Here is a 19,855-nt window from a genome sequence, read left to right on the forward strand (position 1 = left end):
AAACTGTTCTCTGTACCTATAAGTTTGGTGTTTTAGATTCCACACATAAGTAACATCATACGGTATTTGTCTTTCTGTATCTGACTATTTAACTTAGCATAATGACCCCAAGATTCATCCATGTTGAAAGAAATGGCAGGATTTCCTTCTTCCTTATGCCTGAATAATAGTATATTGTATATATATATATGTATAACACTTTGCTTTATTCATTCACCTGTTGATGGACACTTAGGTTGTTTCCATGTCTTAGCTACTATAAATAATGCTGTAATATCAGGGGTGCAGATATATCTTTAGGACAGTGATTTCATTTCCCTCAAATATAGATCTGGAAGTAGAACTGCTGGATCATATGTCAGTTCTACTTTCAATCTTTTGAGGAACCTTCATACCGTTTTCCACAGTGGCTATCCTCACTGGGTGGATCCTTATGGGAATCCAGTGAGGTAATGCACAAAAAACTTAGCCATTATCAAAAAGTGGAAACAACCTAATGTCCATCAACTGATAAATGGAAGAGCAAAATATGGTATATTCTTACAATGAACTATTAGTCAGCTATAAAAAAATATGAGGTACTGCTATAAGTTATAACATAGATATAACATAGAAGAACACTACATAAAAGAAGGCAGACACAAAAGCTCACATATTATATGATTCCATGTATATGAAATATCCATAATATGTAAATACCTAGACAGAAAGCAGATTGCTAATAGCCAGGGGCTGGGGAGGGGTGGGAGGAAATATAGCATGACCAATTAAAAAATACAGGGTCGGGACTTCCCTGGTGGCACAGTGGTTAAGAATTCGCCTGCCAACGCAGGGCACACAGGTTCAGCCCCTGGTCCGGAAAGATCCCACATGCCTCGGAGCAAATAAGCCTGTGAGCCACAACTGCTGAGCCTGCGCTCTGGAGCCCACGAGCCACAACTACTGAAGTAGAGTCCTAGAGTGCCTAGAGTCCGTGCCTAGAGTGCGTGCCTAGAGTCCGTGCTCCGCAACAAGAAAAGCCACTGCAATGAGAAGCCCGCGCACCACAATGAAGAGTAGCCCCTGCTCACTGCGACTAGAGAAAGCCCACATGCAGCAATGAACACCCAACGCAGCCGTAAATAAATAAATAGATAGATAAATAAATAATAAATAAATAAATGAAGGGTTTCCTTTTAGGGTGATAAAATCTCTTGGAACTAGACAGAGGTGAGGCTTGCACAATATGAACATACTAAAATGTCATTGTATTGTACACTTCAAAACGGTTAATGGTTTATTTTACATTTTGTGAATTTAAAAATATAATAAAACTTAGTCTACTTGACACATAGTAACATTCAATGAATAGTGGCCATTATTATTATCCCTGTTACTCATTTCCACCATGTTGACTCTAGTTATCATGTTAGTTCAACAAATCTTCCATTTCCACCATGATAAGGAACATGTACTCCAGCAATCCCAATAGAGACCTGAAACCCTAAAAGCATCCCACAATAACATTTGCTAAGACTGCCAAAGTTCTGCTGGGAGTTTTATAGCATGAGGATGTACAGAATCACATAAGCCCTCTCAAGAACCAGGTGCTATACACATCCAAGGATGCCCTGTATTCAACGTAAAAGTGATCAGATGTGAGAAGCACTATTCTAAGCGAAAGAAACAAGACAGACACGTCTACACATTGTATAATTCCACTTTTATGGCATTCTAGAGATAGAAATCAGATTAGTGGCTGCAAGTGGTTGCTGGTGGGAAGAATTAGTTGCGAAAAGTACAAGAGAACTTTTGGGGGTACTGGAAATGTTCTATATCTTGATAGTGGTGGTAGTTACACCACTGTATACATTTGTCAAAACTCACAAAACTGTCGGGGCTTCCCTGGTGACGCGGTGGTTGAGGGTCTGCCTGCTGATGCAGGGGACGCGGGTTCGTGCCCCGGTCTGGGAAGATCCCACATGCCGCGGAGTGGCTGGGCCCATGAGCCATGGCCGCTGAGTCTGTGCGTCCGGAACCTGTGCTCCACAATGGGAGAGGGCACAACAGTGGGAGGCCCACGTTCCGAAAAAAAAAATAACCCTCACAGGACTGTATAGTTAAAGAGGGTGGCTTTTACTGTAAGTGTATTTTACCTCAATTAATCTGACCTAAAAAATTATTAAATGTTTTTAAATTGTTTTAGAAATAGAACAGATATACTCTAAAAATAGTGTGCTCTTTCCTTCAAATAAGAAGTTTTGCCAACTGTCAACTGGTTTACATTTTCTAATATATTAGCTATTACTAACTAATTATTTTTAAATCCCAATCTCATATGACAAACACATGCTGCTACTATTAAACCAACAAAGTTTTAGCCTTGGAAAAAAATTTTTAAATCAAAGTTTAGTAACATTTTCTATGGATATACAAACACTAGTTTGGAGAAGCTGACGTTAGTTATTAATTGCTTAGGAAAAAAAGGAAAAAAAGAGGGAAGCAGAGGGGAAAGATGGAGAAATCAGACATGTAGAGTGTATGTCCACACTAGCAATAGATTTAAGACAATTTAATTTGAATATAATTGAAATTTACCCAAGTATGCTTTGATAGAGTTTTATACAAGCGTACCTCAGAGATACTGCAGGTTCCGCCTGTTCCAGACCACCGCAATAAAACAAACATTACTGTAAAGCAAGTCGCAAGAATTTTTTTGGTTTCCCAGTGCATATGTAATTATGTTTATACTATACTGTAGTCTATTAAATGTGCAGAATTATGCCCCCAAAATGTACATACCTTAATTTTTAAATACTTTATTGCTAGAATGCTAACCATCATCTAACACTTTCGTGAGTTGTAATCTTTTCGCAACTCACCAATCACAAAACAAACATAATAATGAAAAAGTTTGAAATGTGAGAATTACCAAAATGTCACACAGAGACAAGAAGTGAGCAAATGCTGTTGGAAAAATGGAACCAATAGATCTGCTCAACACAGGGTTACCACATTCAATCTGCAAAAAAAAAAAAAAAAAAAGTGCATTATCTGCAACTCGAAATAAAGCGAAGCACCATAAAATGAGGTAGGCCTGTAATGGATTTTGCGATATTCATATGACTGATATGAGGCTTAAAAAATAGAGGAGTCATATAAGCGAACGGTAAGGAAAAGGACATAGGAAAAGAATATGGAAGGAATGCTTCTGTGGGAAATACTTTTAGAAAGATGTATTTGATTCACATATGAAATTTCTTAACATGCTTCTTAATGAAAAGAACTAATGAGCTACATTATGTGGGGAGAATCCTGGTATTTTTACCCACATTCCTAGTTAAGAGGTCAACATTAGAGGTTTAAGCTGTGGTTGACCTCTCTGTCCTTCCTACCGTTCGCTGAGCAATTAATAATTGGGTAGAAAGTTATCACATTGCAGGCTTCACTCTGCTCCACGTGTCCTGTAATCCATCAACATCTCTACTGGAGAGACAAAGCTCCATGGAGCTCTCTAGGAGGAGCGCCGGGAGAAATTCATACTGACCGTGGTATCGAGAAGGATGGTGGTTCTCCTAAACAAGTGCCTTATTTTTAACTCTTGAACACAGTGCAGTGAGTAAAGGGAAAGTTTTTTCCACTTCAAACTGGTTGGCAGAACACTTAGAGTTAAAACTTCCTCCTAATTTAACAGGTATACAGACCATTACACATGGTGTTTTACTGCATTCCTGAGACCACTTTGTTTCAGCTCCAGCTTTTTCCCACCATGACACAACATATGGACGACACACTCGTAGGTCACCCAGCATGCCTCAGGCCAAGCACTTTGGCACAAACAGGTCAGTCAAGCTAAACAGGATTTTCCTGCCTCAGCTTCCCCCCTCCACACCCCCCAGAGAATCAAAGAACTCTTAATTTCCTTCCATAGTAATCTTTCCCTGCTAGCTGGCATTCCCCTCCTGAATTTTCCTCCCCATTCCCTACCTGTCACTTCTCAGAACTGTCTTTCACCACACATTCTAATTACTCTAACTTGGTGTATGTTATGTATTACTGTCCAATGTTTAAAATCCTACTAGGAACATGGTCGGATATAAAATATTCAAAATTAAACACAGTGTGATATTTGACATCAAAATATGAGGAAGTTAAATTTAGGGATTGTTTCACCATTCTTAATGTAACAACTGATAGGAAGATGAAAATAAACATACCCTGACACACCACACATTGATCTCCATGCCTAAAGCATGAGTTAGGCATGAAGGCAGAGGATATATCGCTGGACTTTTTCATTTTTTAGGGCTTAGGGGCCCCCTAAAATTGATTATTCATAATCAAGGGTATTTTATTTATTAGCCTTTCAAAACCAAGCATTTTAATATAATATTTTCAGGCCGTAATGTAAATGAATGCTTAAGGGAATTATGTATTTATCATTTTGAGAGCTGATAAAAGTATATTTCCTAATTCCAAGTCAGAGGTATGAGAACAGGTCAATTTAGAATGTTTATAAAATTAAAATGACTTGTTATTTAATGTTAATCTTCTAGTCTGTTGACAGCAGTGGTTCATAATCTCTTTTGGACCAAACCCTCTTAATGGATTTGATGATAGCGTCCCAGAAATCCACATATATGCCCAATTTTGAATATAATTTCAGAGAGTCCACAGACTGCCTGCATCCCACGCACAGACCCTTTGTCCACTTCCTGGAATAGGGATCCCTGCAAATCTGGCTAAGACTCTGTTCCACAGGTTTAAACTCAAGATGACTAGTCATTTAAAAACACACATGCACACACACACCAAAATTAACTGCTTAAAAAAACTTGAACTAAATTAATCCTTCAAAACAATGCTTCATCCATTCCTTTTTACTGTCGCTTTTTTAAGAAGTCAAAACGAAAACACTTGCTACAGGTAAATATAAGCCTCCAAAAGAACCAGTGTATTCAACTCTACCATACTGTCACTTAAAACAAAATTCCTGCTGATCATTCACATTTCCAAAATCTGCTGCACGAAGTCCTAACTCACATATTCTTTTCCCAGTAACCAAAATTTTGACCAAAGTAAAGCATCTTCAATTTTTAAAAAATATTAGCACTTTATTAACAATGAGAGACCAATGGAATACAGTCACTCACAAAAAAATTTAGCTGCTCCCAATTTACTTTAATCCATATCTTCCTTAACTTACTAGAACCACAAAGATAGTCTTATTTCTAAAATAGATGAGATTTAGACATTCTTAAAACTGAAAATCTTCAAAACTGTCATTTATGATTTAATATTATGTCTCTATTCTCCTTTATACTTTCCATTCAATTGTATCAAGCCAAAAATTAGAAAGAATGCAACGGCATTACAGGCGAACATAACAAGTATAAAAATTGCAACAATTCACTTGAGATTTTTTATTACATTTATGTCTACATAATATTGGAAAAAAATCTGTATAGAAGAGAAAGCAGCTGAAGGGCAAAATCAAACTCCTGGCTTTATTTAGATGCAGGCATAACGTCTTTCAGATAAAATATTTGTAGGTGCCACAGTCAATCAAGATTTCAATAGAAACCAAAGATGAAAGCATTCATGCATAAAAGGCAAGTGTGATAATTATGATGTTCAGACAAGATAATGGAAAATATCCGAGGCTGCTTTTCATTTCATGTATCAAGTGCTGCCTTGACCGAGACAACCTATAATGCTCCATCTCATTTACTGCATTATTTTACCATTTTAATTACTTAGCAGAACTCAATTAATTTGGCTGGCATCTGGTCAGCAGATAGAAATCCTCCACTGTCCTATAGGGTCTTTTCCCTGAATCATTTCTCAAAATAATGCTGCAGTAAGTTTTCAAAAAACATGCAATTGAGTTTAAAGTTCTCGTTCAACCTTCAAGTTTATTAATCTCTTACTGATTAAGCAAATGGCATCCATTTTCCTGGAATGTCGTTTTCAGACAGTTTACGTCAAAGTGCTTACAGACAGTTTATAGCAAAAACTTTAGCATGTGAGTCCATACCGTAAAATTTACACTGGCTCCATTTTAAAAGTTCTCTGGCAATGAGGTGAACAGAACATGGTAGAATAATTATCACAGGGACGAGGATAGTTCACAGCATATAGATTTAGCACAAAGTTCATTGCCAGGGTATTTAAGGATTATGGTAATCATTTTCTAAGCTGTGCTCTAATCTGTTATCCAGAACCAGGATTCATCCACCTTAATATTCATGAAAATAGTCCCTAACAAAGTTCAAGATTACAATTACATTGCTATTATTAGTATAATGTATTATGTTATAAAAACACTGTCTTTATAGTTTTTAGCCTGCCAAAATTATAATAATGCGTATTCTTACAAACGTGATACTCTAATTTGGAGGAAAGTAACTTTTAGATATCCTTAACAATTTCTGTTCAGAACTGTCAAGTCAAAGGACGGGGTTTCTCAGTGTCCCCATTTCATTATTAAATGAAAGCATATGTAATGCAGGAACAAAATTCCTTTTCTACTAGAAGGCAACCCTAACATACCAATGAAACTTAGATCAGCACCTGACTGAAAAGACAATGCTCCCTGAAGATTCAATTCTGAATAAAGGCATTCTGAATGAGACATTCTGTCTTATCTTCAGTTGTCACTCAGTGGAACTCCACTTTCCCCTGGAAATAAGTCACTACCAGTCTACATCGTCCTTGGTTAGGGTGGCTAGCAAAACAGAAAAAGAGGGTAACGGGGTGAATATGATTCTCCTCCCTTGCGGGAGCAGATGAGAACAAAGTTGCCTGGCATATCTTTAAGGCAGGGAAGAAAAGTAGAAGGTGCTCTCTGTAGATACAAGTGGTCACAGAGTGAAAGCAATTGATAGAGTTCCCAGAAGAATGACTCAACCTGGCCCTTAAGAAGATAGACAGGGTTGAAGGAGGTGCAACTGCGTGAAGGTCGTCAAAAGGTACCAACTTCCAATTATAAGATAAATAAGTACTAGAAATGCAATATATAACATGATAAATACAATTAACACTGCTGAATGTTATATACGAAAGCTGTTAAAAGAGTAAATCCTAAGAGTTTTCATCATAAGGAAAAAAATTTTTTTCCATTTCTTTATTTTTGTATGTATATGAGATGATGCGTGTTCACTAAACTTATTGTGGTAATCATTTCATGACGTATTAAGTCAAATCATTATGCTGAACAGCTTAAACTTATAACGTGCTATATGTCAAGTACATCTCAACAAAACTAGAAGAAGAAAAAAAGAAGATGGACAAAGCCTTAAAAAATAAAAATTCAAGTTCCAGTAAAGTATGTTTAATTTTAACAGTCTAAGAAGGCATACAATATCATGCTCATCCAGTTAGCTGGGGACATTCACCTTCATACTTCAGGCACTCTCAGGCCCAGGGGGCCAAATAAAAATGAGGGGGTCAAAAAGAGATGTAACACAACCCTTTGGTGAAATGATATGGCAACAGGAAAAGTACTCATAAAACACCTATAGCCCAAGATGCAGCATCAGTACACCTTGGAATTTATCCCAAGGGTACAACTAAAGGAAGAAAAAATATTATTGGCACAGTGATGTTCAGTACACTATAAAAATGAGAAAAAAATTTGGAAATAACCAAAATAGGTTAAGTGCAATCAGTTGATAAAATGCTAAGGAACCAACTAAAATAATCATGAAGATTATGCAACAGGGAAAAATATGCATACATTAATGTGAAAAAATTAAAATTACTCAATGAGAGAAATACTTAAATGCCAATAACTTGAAAAGAATAAAATTAAAACAGTGATATTCTACACTGCAAAAATATTGGTTTGGCCAAAAAGTTCATTAGGTCTTTTCCATAAGATGGCTCTAGTAGCACTTAGTTGTCTTTAACTTCATTCGAAACAATTTTGTTAGATTGTATTGTGACAGCTGTCATATCAGGCGTGCATTTAAAAGAAAAGTTTATCAAAACTGGTGAATTTTTGTGTAGCCATTTTAATACTGAAGATGGAAAAAAAAAGCAAAATTTTCAGCATATTATGCTTTATTATTTCAAGAAAGCTAAAAGCACAACTAAAATGCAAATAAAAGATTTGTGCAGTGTATGGAGAAGGTGCTGTGACTGACTGAACGTGTCAAAAGTGGTTTGCGAAGTTTCGTGCTGAAGGTTTCTCGCTGGACGATGCTCCACAGTCAGGTAGAACAGTTGAAGTAGACAGTGATCAAATAGAAACATTAATTGAGAACAATCAACGTAATACCACGCAGGAGATAACCGACATACTCAAAATATCCAAATCAAGCACTGAAAATCATTTGCACCAACTTGGTTATGTTCATCGCTTTGATGTTTGGGTTCCACATAAGTTAAGCAAAAAAGCCTTCTTGACCGTATTTCTGCGTGTGATTCAAAAAAGCCTTCTTGACCATATTTCCGCGTGTGATTCTCTACTTAAACCTAACGAAAACGTTTTGTTTTTAAAACAAATTGCGACAAGTGATGAAAAGTGGATACTGTACAATAAAGTGGAATGGAAGAGATCGTGGGGCAAGCAAAATGAACCACCGCCAACCACACCAAAGGCCGGTCTTCATCCGAAGAAGGTGATGTTGTGTATATGGTAGGATTGGAAGGGAGTCCTTTATTATGAGCTTCTTCCGGAAAACCAAACGATTAATTCCAACAAGTACTGCTCCCAATTAGACCAACTGAAAGCAGCACTGGATGAAAAGCGTCCAGAATTAGTCAACAGAAAACGCATAATCTTCCGTCAGGACAATGCAAGACCGCGTGTTTCTCTGATGACCAGGCAAAAACTTACAGCTTGGCTGGGAAGTTCTGATTCATCCACGGTGTTCACCAGACGTTGCATCTTCGGATTTCCATTTATTTCAGTCTTTACAAAATTCTCTTAATGAAAAAAATTTCAATTCCTGGGAAGACTGTAAAAGGCACCTGGAACACTTCTTTGCTCAAAAAGATAAAAAGTTTTGGGAAGATGGAATTATGAAGTTGCCCCAAAAATGTCAGAAGGTAATGGAACAAAACAGTGAATATGTTGTTCAATAAAATTCTTGGTGAAAATGAAAAATGTGTCTTTTGTTTTTACTTAAAAACCGAAGTAACTTTTTGGCCAACCCAATATCTCAAAAACAAAAAACCTATCTAGATGAGAAACAGAAAGCAAGTTTACCTTGAGCTAGTCTTTCCAGTCGTTTTCCATGCTCTGGGGGTATTGCATACCTAAAATTTTAAACACAAATAAAAATTTTAGATTTATAATTGTTCAGCTAGTATCCTAAGGACATCTATCCCTAAATAATGTCATGTAAAAAAAAAGTCAACCCCAGGGACTTGCCTGGTGGCTCAGTGGTTAAGAATCCACCTGCCAGTGCAGGGGACATGGGTTCAATCCCTGGTCCGGGAAGATCCCACATGGCACAGAGCAACTAAGTCCACGTGCCACAACTACTGAAGACTGTGCGCCTAGAGCCTGTGCTCTGCAACAAGAGAAGCCACTGCAGTGAGAAGCCCGTGCACCACAACTAAGAGTAGCCCCTGCTCGCCGCAACTAGAGAAAGCCCACACGTAGCAACGAAGACCCAATTGAGCCAAAAATAAATAAAATAAATAAATTTATTTTTTTAAAAAAAGGTCAACCCCAAACTCCACTTAGATGAACTAAGCAGAGATTAGAGAACCAAACACAGAACTGTATCTCTTGGACACTAAACAGAAGAAAAATAAACTTAAATCACCTATTTCAATGTCCCAGCTCACCATTCCAACCACATTTTACACATTAGGGAACAAAGGCCCAAGGCCAGCAAACTGCTTGGACAAGGGGCACCTGGCCACAGCATAGAGTTTAGAACCTCCCTTGTAACACTCACAGCACCCCAGCGATCCAGGGCTATTTTTGGTTGTATAGTTTTTGTTTTGCAGTTGGTTAGTTTGGCCTTTGTTTTTAAGCAAAAAAAATTTTTTTAAGTTTTTGGGTTTTTTTAACTAATTTATTTTTGTCTGCGTTGGGGCTTCGTTGCTGCGTCTGGGCTTTCTCTAGTTGCGGCGAGTGGGGGCTACTCTTTGTTGCAATGTGCGGGCTTCTCATCACGGTGGCTTGTCTTGTTGCAGAGCACAGGCTCTAGGCGCACGGGCTTTAGTAGTTGTGGCTCACGGACTCTAGAGCGCAGACTCAGTATTTGTGGCGCACGGGCTTAGCTGCTCCGCGGCATGTGGGATCTTCCCGGACCAGGGCTCGAACCCGTGTCCCCTGCATTGGCAGGTGGATACTTAACCACTGCGCCACCAAGGAAGTCCAAAAAAAAAAGTTTTCTTTAAAAATAAAAACCTTTTAAAATGCTTTTTACTGACAAGCAGGATAGAACATGAAATTATTATAGTAACATTTATATCTCCACCAAACCTTTCTAAGAACACTGTACTTTTCAAATAGATTTTAAATAAAGATTTACCAGCCATAAAAAAGGCAGCTTTGATTTATTTCACAATTATGTGACTTTTAAAATCTTGATTATAGAAAAAAGAATTGTTGGGAATTCCCTGGTGGTCCAGTGGTTAGGACTCGGTGCTCTCACTGCCAGGGCCTGGGTTGGATCCCTGGTTGGGGAACTAAGATCTGCAAGCCATGTGGCATAGCCACAAAAAAAAAAAAAGAAAGAAAGAATTGTTCACCCTTGGAAAACAGAAATTCTTCTTCAAGTATTACTCATTTCTAGTTCCTGGTGTTTTCAAAAGTTACATACTTGATTTTATTTACTGTGAACTTACTAACAAATTTTAAAACAATAATCTCAAGTTAAATGATCATTTCATGTTTTAAATAAGAATATGTTACTCTCCAGACCTACATTTGCTGTTTACTAGCTCAATATACATTAAGTACAAGTTACTTTTTTACTAAAATAACTTTTCTCATTTTACTTAACACCACACTTGGTTGCATTTAATGCCACTGATAACATATGCAGAACTTAATTGGATCCGTTGTAACTAGGCAATTCTCTAAAAGAAAATTCAACCATATATCCTGTTGCTTCAGGCACTGTTAATGAAATTATTCCAACTGAATTGGGAAGATAAAATTTTAGCATAACTAAATGACAATCACCCAACATGTATTTATACACTGGCCACTTCTCAACAATTTTTAATCCCTGGTTTACATTGCCAAATATACCCAGAAGAGGACACACACACACACACATACACATGCATGCCCCAGACAAGCATAACATACATGCTAACACATGCATGTGTATACACACACAGGCATGCACTCATGTAAGGGTTGGACATGGAGATATTTATATATCCAGGTTCACTTTTTTTTTTAAATGGTATCAAAGTTAAAGTTCATTAACCCGAAATTCAACCATCTGCTCACAGAAAACATAAGTAAATATAAATTTATACATAAATATAAGGATAAAAAATACACTTGACATAGTCTTTCAATTGATCTTCACAACTCTATGACAAAAATCACATAGCCAACACATAGTAAACACATCTCTTAAAAGGGTTCTAGTAAAAATTCTCTGGAGGCTAATCATCAGAAAGATTTTTTCCATACATTATACATGTATCAAAAATTCTTTAAGTTAGACACGTGACTTGTAAGGTACTGAGTGTGTCCCCTCAATGCAGTTTGACCATTACAGGTGGGCGCCCACCTTCTGTTGTACCCTTCCAAACTACCCTCCATGGTGTGCCAAAGTCATCTTTGCAAACTACAGATCTGTTCATGACAAAACCCTGGGCCTTCAGTGGCTGACTTACCTGAAGGATAGAAGCTGAACTTTTTTTCAGGGCACACAGACCTGCTGCAATCCTGACACCTCTTCAGTTGCACCTACTGACCAATGTCCCAATCAAATCCTGCTCTTTGGCTTACCAGACCACTTGAATGCCCTTCCAGTGCCTTTGTTACTTTATACCACCACTACTTTCCATCCCCTATTTCTGGGATTTATACACCCTTACCATCCCTGTCCAGCCAACAAAACCTCCACTCCTTTTTCTCCACTCAGCTTGAGTCACCCCTGGGAACAGCTCCACACTCCTCCTTTTGCTCTATCAACCACACAGAAGACAGGTTTCCACCATGGTACTCAGAATTTAATTTTTTTACCTTTCTGCCTCCCTCTCTCCTTTCAACCTCCCTAGGGGCAAGGACCAGTGTCTCTCCTAGAACAAAGCACCAGAAAAGCAGATGCTCAGAAACTATGTGCTGACTTTTGTGGCTCTCAAAATGATGAATCATGATTCTCACCCTCCAGGATGGAAGATGTGGAAGGAGAGGAAGGATACAGCAAGAAGAAAAAAATCATGAAAGTGGGAAATTGGAAGAACAGGTAAGAAATTATATAAGCCAATACCTCATTTCCTAATTACAGGGTCAGCCTGGCATACTCAGGATCAACTCTACCAGTTTCAACTTCTTAATCCGTTCAAATACCTAATTCAATCAAATCTTTCTCCCAGGACTCTATACTTTTAGTATGGTCTCCCCATTTTGCCTTGCCTTCTTTCATCCCTCCTGGATCTTACACTGTGAAGGACAGTGTGCTCAAGGTAGATGGGCAGGACTGGGGCACTTAATTTCCACTTAAATGGCATGGGGCAAAAATAAGTTCCTGATATAATAACTGCCCTAAAAACTTAGCTCCTATGAATGTAGCAGCCAGCAAAGAAAAGTACCATCTAATTTCTTTATAAAAAGAAAAAAAAATGGTAATAAATACAAGTCAACCAGAAAAAAAGTTCCAGCTTCATAAGAATGTTAATATTTTTCATCTAAACAATTTAAAAAATCAATATAAGCAACTATCAGAATATAACTGAAACAGAATGCCCTGAATGAGAGCAATCATGGGGGGGATAAAAGCCCTTAAAAACCTGAATCACTCGTATGCTTTTAAGAAGTTTGAAATCCTGCTGCTCTAACTTACAAGGTTTTATTAATTTCTGTCTTCTAGTAAATTCTACTACTTCATGGAAACATTAAGCAATTCTCAGCATTTATTTGGAAATAATAGCAGAAAAATACTGCCTACCTGCCCACCCATCTGACCGTTTCCCATCAGCATTTAGACATGCTTATCTCTTCTGCCTCAAAAAAATACCTTCTCTGGGCCCTTCATCCTGCTACCACCCATCTACTTTCTTTTCTTCCCTTTACACACACCACTCACTTCCAGTACTTGCCTCATTTTATCCCATTCACCCTGGAGTCCAGCTCAATCTGGATCCTATTCCCATCACACTCAGTATGACTGCTTGGACAAAGGTTGCCACGTTGTTTAGTCTTTACCTACCTTGTCTTCTCTGGAATTTTCAACTAGCTCCTTAAACACTCACTTCTCTTGAGTTTGATGATTTAAGTCATTTCCAGTGCTTTTCTACCTTCTGCTCTTGCCAAACCTACCTTCTGGCTGCCTAACGTTCCCCAGGGTACCATGCTTTAGTGCTTCCACATTCTTCCCCAAGGGAACCACCTTCCCTCAAGCCTTCAAGATCACCCACATGTTGCTGAACCATACCTCCATCCCATGTGTGTCCCTCTGAGTTCTGCACTTCAAAAACCAGCCAGCTACTGAACAAATCCATTTAGCAGCCCTCAAACATAATCTGTCCAAAGCTTAATCCTCCGGCATCTTCACGACAGACCTGCTTCTTTTACAGAGTTCCTCATCTAACTGCCCAGAAAAATGGAATTTGTCTGTGGTTGTACTCCCCTATCTAAACAATCCCCAAGTTTTATGTGTTCCACCTGTTACTTATACAAGAGAAATCTCATGAACTTGTCTACATTTCTCTATCCTAACTACAACTGCCTTGGTCCATTCTGTCACACACATCATTACAGCAGCCTCTTAGCTAGCCTTCAGGCTTACCCTCTCTAGTCCATGTAGCCAATCAGTTCATGTCACTTCCTTCACTTGTTTAAAATCTATCTGAAGCAGGAACTGGTGACTAAGTAGAGGCAAGCTAGAAGGTCCGTAGGCACAGGGGTTTATTACAGATTATTAGTGACCTCAGTCAGGGGAGTCCTAATTCTATGGCTCTGACCACCTCCTAGCCTTTTCTATGAAAGTATCCTATCACTTCAAAAGACTCACAACAAACAAGATCAAATTTGTGATTTCCCCCTTTAAGTTGGTTATCTCCCCCAGCTTCCCCATTGCAGCTCAGAACTCCATTTGCCCTCAGCATCCCATACTGGAACTATCAGAGTCACCCCTTCTTTAATTTGTCATCCTCTCTGCCTCCACTGCCAGTCACAAGTCCTATCCACTCTACACCCTCAAAACGTCATATCCACCTCCCTGCAGCAAAACCTCAATTCCAACCATGATCTGCCCCAGCTAGACCATTACCATAACTAAACTCTATCTCCTTGGGCAGCTACAGACCTCATATCACTATCATAGGATAAAAACCTTTATTCCTTACTGCTTGGCTTTCAAGATGCCCCCACACACACACAGTTTAGCCACAGCCACAAACAGCAGCAGTCCACTCTCCACAGTTTGGACTATGAATTATTCTATCCCTCACAGGGGTTTTTTGACCTCACTCCTCACCACAAACAGCCCCTCCATTCTGCTTCAAATCCCATCTTCCCAAGCCTTGCCCAGATTCCACCTCCTCCTTGAGGCTTTCTCTGACCACTGGAAATCTCGGCAACCTTACCCCTTTTCATCCTCCCAGAGCCCTTCCGTTATATTTCTCATGTAGTATTTATCATCTACTACATTCCATAGCTAGCTGCTGTGTGGTGTGCATAAATCACTTCTGTCTGGATAGGCACTGAGTTCTGTGAGGGAGAGAATGCCTACCACCACCCAGAAATTTTCACACAAATTATCCATTTTAACCTACCTTTTATAGTGAGTGTCCGCTTTATAGCCAAGTACTCTGTTCTGTGCCACCATTGCTCAGTTAGGCAGCTAATTCTTAATTCTCTGAGGATATAAATGTGTCTCACACTTCTCTGTGTCCTTTGAAAACCACCAAATAAGATGCCTACCATTGTATACCCTCAAGTACACACTGGTGTGCTGAAATTACTCACTGTTCAATTAACCTTTAGGACAGTGTTTTTGTTTGAGATATAAGGAATATTGCAAACAGTTCTGCTAATATTAAGAAACTATGAATCATTAATGAACTATGGACACACTAATTAGATATTTACAGGGTTGTGTTTTATTTAAAACCAGAGTCTTTTATAACTAAGGGGGAAAAAGATCGAATTTGAAGGCCAAGGAAAACAGAATAACCCCAAGTACATCTTTGGGTGGTTTTCTCATAGACCTAAAATGATGTTATCCTGGTGATTGTAATACAAATACTATCTTTAACTGAATAATATCAGATTGACATTTCGAACTGTCAGCAGGTAAAGCTGTATTTTTCAAAATATACTAGATCCATTCCTCTGATTCAGGCTTTCTCTATGAAGTGGCCTCTGCACTTCTCGTTTCAAGATATGCTCAGTCCATTAGTCTATCAGAAGTGTTTACCAGCACTTCTAAAGGGTAACTCCTATTTCTCAGATCATCCCCCAAGGGTTCCCTAATATCTTTTGGGAGCCCTGGGGCTGTCATAATGTACTTAGAAATCAATGTCCTCAGCTGTCCCGCTACCCCTACCTTTGTCACTGTGCTGTCTCACACAGACAGCTGCAGAGGTCCCTGGCCACTGGCACCTCCCACCAGCCCACTCCCACCACACACCCCCACCACCCTGTGACATCAAGGGCAGTCTTACCAAGCCCAGGACCACAGAGGTGAGATCCCCTTCCAGGTCCAGGCCAGGCTCAGGTAGGTCAGTCCTGAAACAGCACTGCCCTCTACTCCGTTCCCCTAACGGAAGCTGTGTGTGAAGTGGCCCTTTCCTCCTCCTTCATATATTTCCTTTTCTTCTTGCTGTTTTACTCAGTCATCTCCCATGAAGATTCAGGCTCAAGTCCACAAGGATAGTTTTCTGACAAACAACAACTCTGACTGACCCTCCCCTCTTTTACTGGCATAAGCACATGTGCCTGACTTGCTTTCAATAGTTACTAAAGTGTTGAAGGCTGAGTGAAAAGAATATCTGACCAATAAACATGATTATATCGCTTATCACAGCTACCATTTACCGAGCACTTTGAAGACGCCAAGCCTTGTGCTAAGATCCTTTGATAAAAGTTCTCCTACTAACACCTCCATTTTACTGATGAGGAAACTAAGACTTAGAGGGATTAATTTACTTGAGCAAGGTCGATGACAGAGCTGGAGCCCAACCCCAGATCTGACTCTAAAGCCCAAGTCTCCAGACCCATATTCCATTCCTGTTTTTCAATCAATCACAGGAAGATGCCAAGAAGAAGGAAGTGACAGGTGCTACCAAGCCCGTCCCTCCCAAGGACATATCCACACCCTTTACAATGATCACCGCAACCACTGTAGGGTGATCCAACTTTTAGAAGAAAAAGTTTTCTGTCTGCTAACAAGCCGAAGTTCCAGTATTCACACAGAATAGTTCTCCCAGCTATCTTTCTTACATTTACCCACTTTTAAAATTCACAATTGGAAAAAAAAAAAAAAGTCACTAGCCTTTGAAACTAAAGTTATAGTACACACCAGGCAAATGATAATGACATTTTAAATATTGATAAAATGCAGATACAAAGAACAAAGTCATCAAACCACTACTCAACACTTTTCTTTAGTTCTTGTTATAAAAAACTTCATGAATCAAAAAGTAAACTGCCTAAATTATACTTCACAAAACTCAATATTTCTGAAGTAATTTACAATATACTTTTTAATCAAGGCATATTCCTGTGTCAAAAAGAAGGCTGAACAGCTACAGATTTTATATGTGTGATTATATTACATTTTCACATTACTGATGATGTTAACAAGTTTTACCATTCGTTCCTTTATTAAAGGTTAAGCATTAATATTTTATATTATGAAGTCTCATTAGTTAACTGTGGAAAACAGAACACTGCTTGCTTCATTTTCAGTTCTTAAAAATAGATGAATGTGAGAAACAGAACATGTGACTGTAAGGGATGCTTTGGTAGGTGCCCAGCCTCTGCTTTTCGGGATGAGGCCCTCAGCACCTTCACCAAAGGGAGGATCCTTGCCCCACATCCCGCTCACCCAGGGTCTCATTCCCTCCCCCAGGATCATGCCCCTGGCGAGGGAGGGGATGGTGGCCCGTATGCAATGAATGGTCCAAGCCTGAGTATTAAGGCCTGGCCCTCTTGCCTCCATTCGGGGCAATTCTGAAGGGCCCTGCCAGGTCCAGAGCTGCCTCTGAGATCTGCCCAGGGCTCGAAAGCAGTCAACTTTCCCTTCTGCCTAGTCCTGCCTTCCTCCCTCCCCAAGGCTGCTGCTTCCAGCACACAAATCTGAGTCTCAGAGTTGGCTTCCTGAGTGACACAAGCTACAACAAACAATTACAAAGAACATATTTGTAAGGAGGTGTCTCTTAAACACCAGTCCTGAAAACAGAAGCTGGGCGTCTCTAACTATGACCTAGAGGACAAGGTGTTTGAACTGAGGCCCTACAGGGACATCATATAAAAAGCCCCTGAGGAAATGAATTCAGCCAGAGCTTGGCCTCACCCTTATGCCACCTGTGGCCCATTTCCAGACAGAGCAATTAGATGGAAAAAAAAAAAAAAAAAGTCTAGCAACCACATCTGTAGACAATCATAAGTAAGGCAACTGCAGCAAGAAAAAAGGTATTATACATTATTAGTTGATATCACCCATAAACAACATAAAAGAAATCTTTACGTCTTAATATTGACCTCTCCAAAATACTCAACAGATAACACATTCAGTAGCAAAGTGATTTTTCAAGTACTAGATGATCAAATGACTGATTTTCTGTTTTCCGTGGCACCCCCAGGGCCCCAGGGTTTCCTGAGGATACCTCAAGGAAGGAGTTGGTAAGGGAGAGGGTCCCACCAAACACATTTCAGCCAGGTCAGCTCTGCCTTTACTTTCAATTTTATATAAATTGCCCTTCTGAAGAAATTTTCAAATGGAAAGTTTGAGAACCTCTGTGCCAGGCCAGTGTTTTCCAAAGTGAGGACCCATCACAGAAATTTTTTTTCTGGTTTATGCATAAATATTCTGTGTAAGATTTGAATTCATGTAAGATTTAGATTCCAATAAAATTTTGCTAAGAACAAGTGTTCTGCTACTGCTAGAAAATAAAGGGGAGGGTGGGGGTACTAAAAGCTATATTTCTAAACTGTAAGTTTCATGAAGACCATTCTGTCCAATTCACCATGGTATCGCTAGCACCGAGCCCAGTACCTGACTGGTGGGTGGCTCAATAAATATTTAGTGAACAAACAGGAAAGAAACAAACAAACAAAACCAAAAGTCACCAAACACAGATGCAATGCACAGGATCAAGCATTAATAAAACAGAAACAAACTGCTACTTCCAGAAGAATCAAAAATACAGTAACTTCAAAAATTGGTGATAAACAAAAACATGCCCATAAGAAGCTATTTGTCCATATCAAAAATTTTCAAATCCAATATTTTCCCAATGAAAAACAAACTTACCTTATACAGAAATCTTCAGAGGGCAGTATGCTTTCCAAGTGATCATTTATTCAAAGGATAATCGTACCATCCATGAATAAGATAAAGTAGCTTAAAGAGTTCCCCTAAAATTGGCTTACAGAGTTCTACTACAATTATCTCCAACAAAGTATTGAAGCATTTTCAAGGAGATTTCCTGTGATTGAAGTTTAATCTTCAAGGGAAAACTACCTACACAGCCACTGTACAGTTGGAAACCTCTTTGAAAATTGAGAGGCTTTCAAAAGTGCACGTTACACAAAGCAACCAAGCTACCCAAAGACAACTCAAGCAATGTGCAAAAAACAAACAAACAAAAAGGCTATACAGCCTTAAATTTTAAAAAAAGAAGTATTCACTTATATGTGGATTTCTTTTTTAAAAAGATACCAATTCACAGAAAAAGAGATCAGACTTGTGGCTACCAGAGGCCAAAGGTGGGGAAACGCAGAACTGGAGGAACGTGGTCAAAAGGTACAAACCTCCAGTTATAAGATAAATAAGTATTAGGAATGCAATGAACAACATGATGACTATAGCCAACAATGCTGTATGATATATAGAAAAGAGAGGTAATCCTATGAGTTCTTATTACAAGAAGAATTTTTTTTCTTTTTTTCTTCATTTTCTTTTTATTGCATCTATATGAGAAAATGAATATTAGCTGAACCTACTGTGGCCATCATTTCACAATATATGTAAATCAAACCATCATGCTGTATGCTTTAAACTTACACAGTGCTGTATGCCAATTATTTCTCAATAAAATTGGGGGGGGCAGGGAGACAGTAAATAGTCACATGTTTCTGCCAACACCTGACATTCCCTAAATGATGTTAATATTTACTCAGGTGGGCTGAGAGAGGTAACTTATAAGAGCAAAGATGATGACGGCAACCCATCTAATTCAAGCCCTTGTTGATGTATAATGCCTTGCCAAAGAACATTCACTTTTCAAGGAAGATTGTTAAATGGGCTTTTTTTGGTCTCTGGTCAGAAGATCATTTCAGAGATCATACAATTGGATGCTTTGTCCTCTCAGAAATATATGTTATAAAATAACATTCCAGAAGCTTCGTGCACGAATCCTTAAATAAAGAAACCACGTATGGAGCCCCCAGAAGTAATTAGTCATTTGGAGGAAGGGAAGAAGGGGTGGACACAACATTTAGCTATATTAAATTTGGAGTGTATTGTCTGTGGATTTCTCTTAGGCAAGCTACCAA

At 38.8% G+C, this 19,855-nt stretch overlaps 1 protein-coding gene across 3 annotated transcripts in view; it reads right to left on the reverse strand.

Moving 5' to 3' along the window:
* The window catches only part of KDM4C (lysine demethylase 4C), a 407,190-nt gene that overhangs the window by 294,412 nt on the left and 92,923 nt on the right, over positions 1 to 19,855 (reverse strand). For all 3 annotated transcript variants that reach the window (XM_065879011.1, XM_065879009.1, XM_065879010.1), the window contains exon 5: positions 9,194 to 9,243. In XM_065879011.1, the coding sequence (XP_065735083.1) occupies positions 9,194 to 9,243 (50 nt within the window). The remainder of the gene's footprint in view (positions 1 to 9,193; positions 9,244 to 19,855) is intronic.

The sequence above is a fragment of the Phocoena phocoena genome, chromosome 6, assembly GCF_963924675.1.
Source record: "Phocoena phocoena chromosome 6, mPhoPho1.1, whole genome shotgun sequence".
NCBI lineage: Eukaryota > Metazoa > Chordata > Mammalia > Artiodactyla > Phocoenidae > Phocoena > Phocoena phocoena.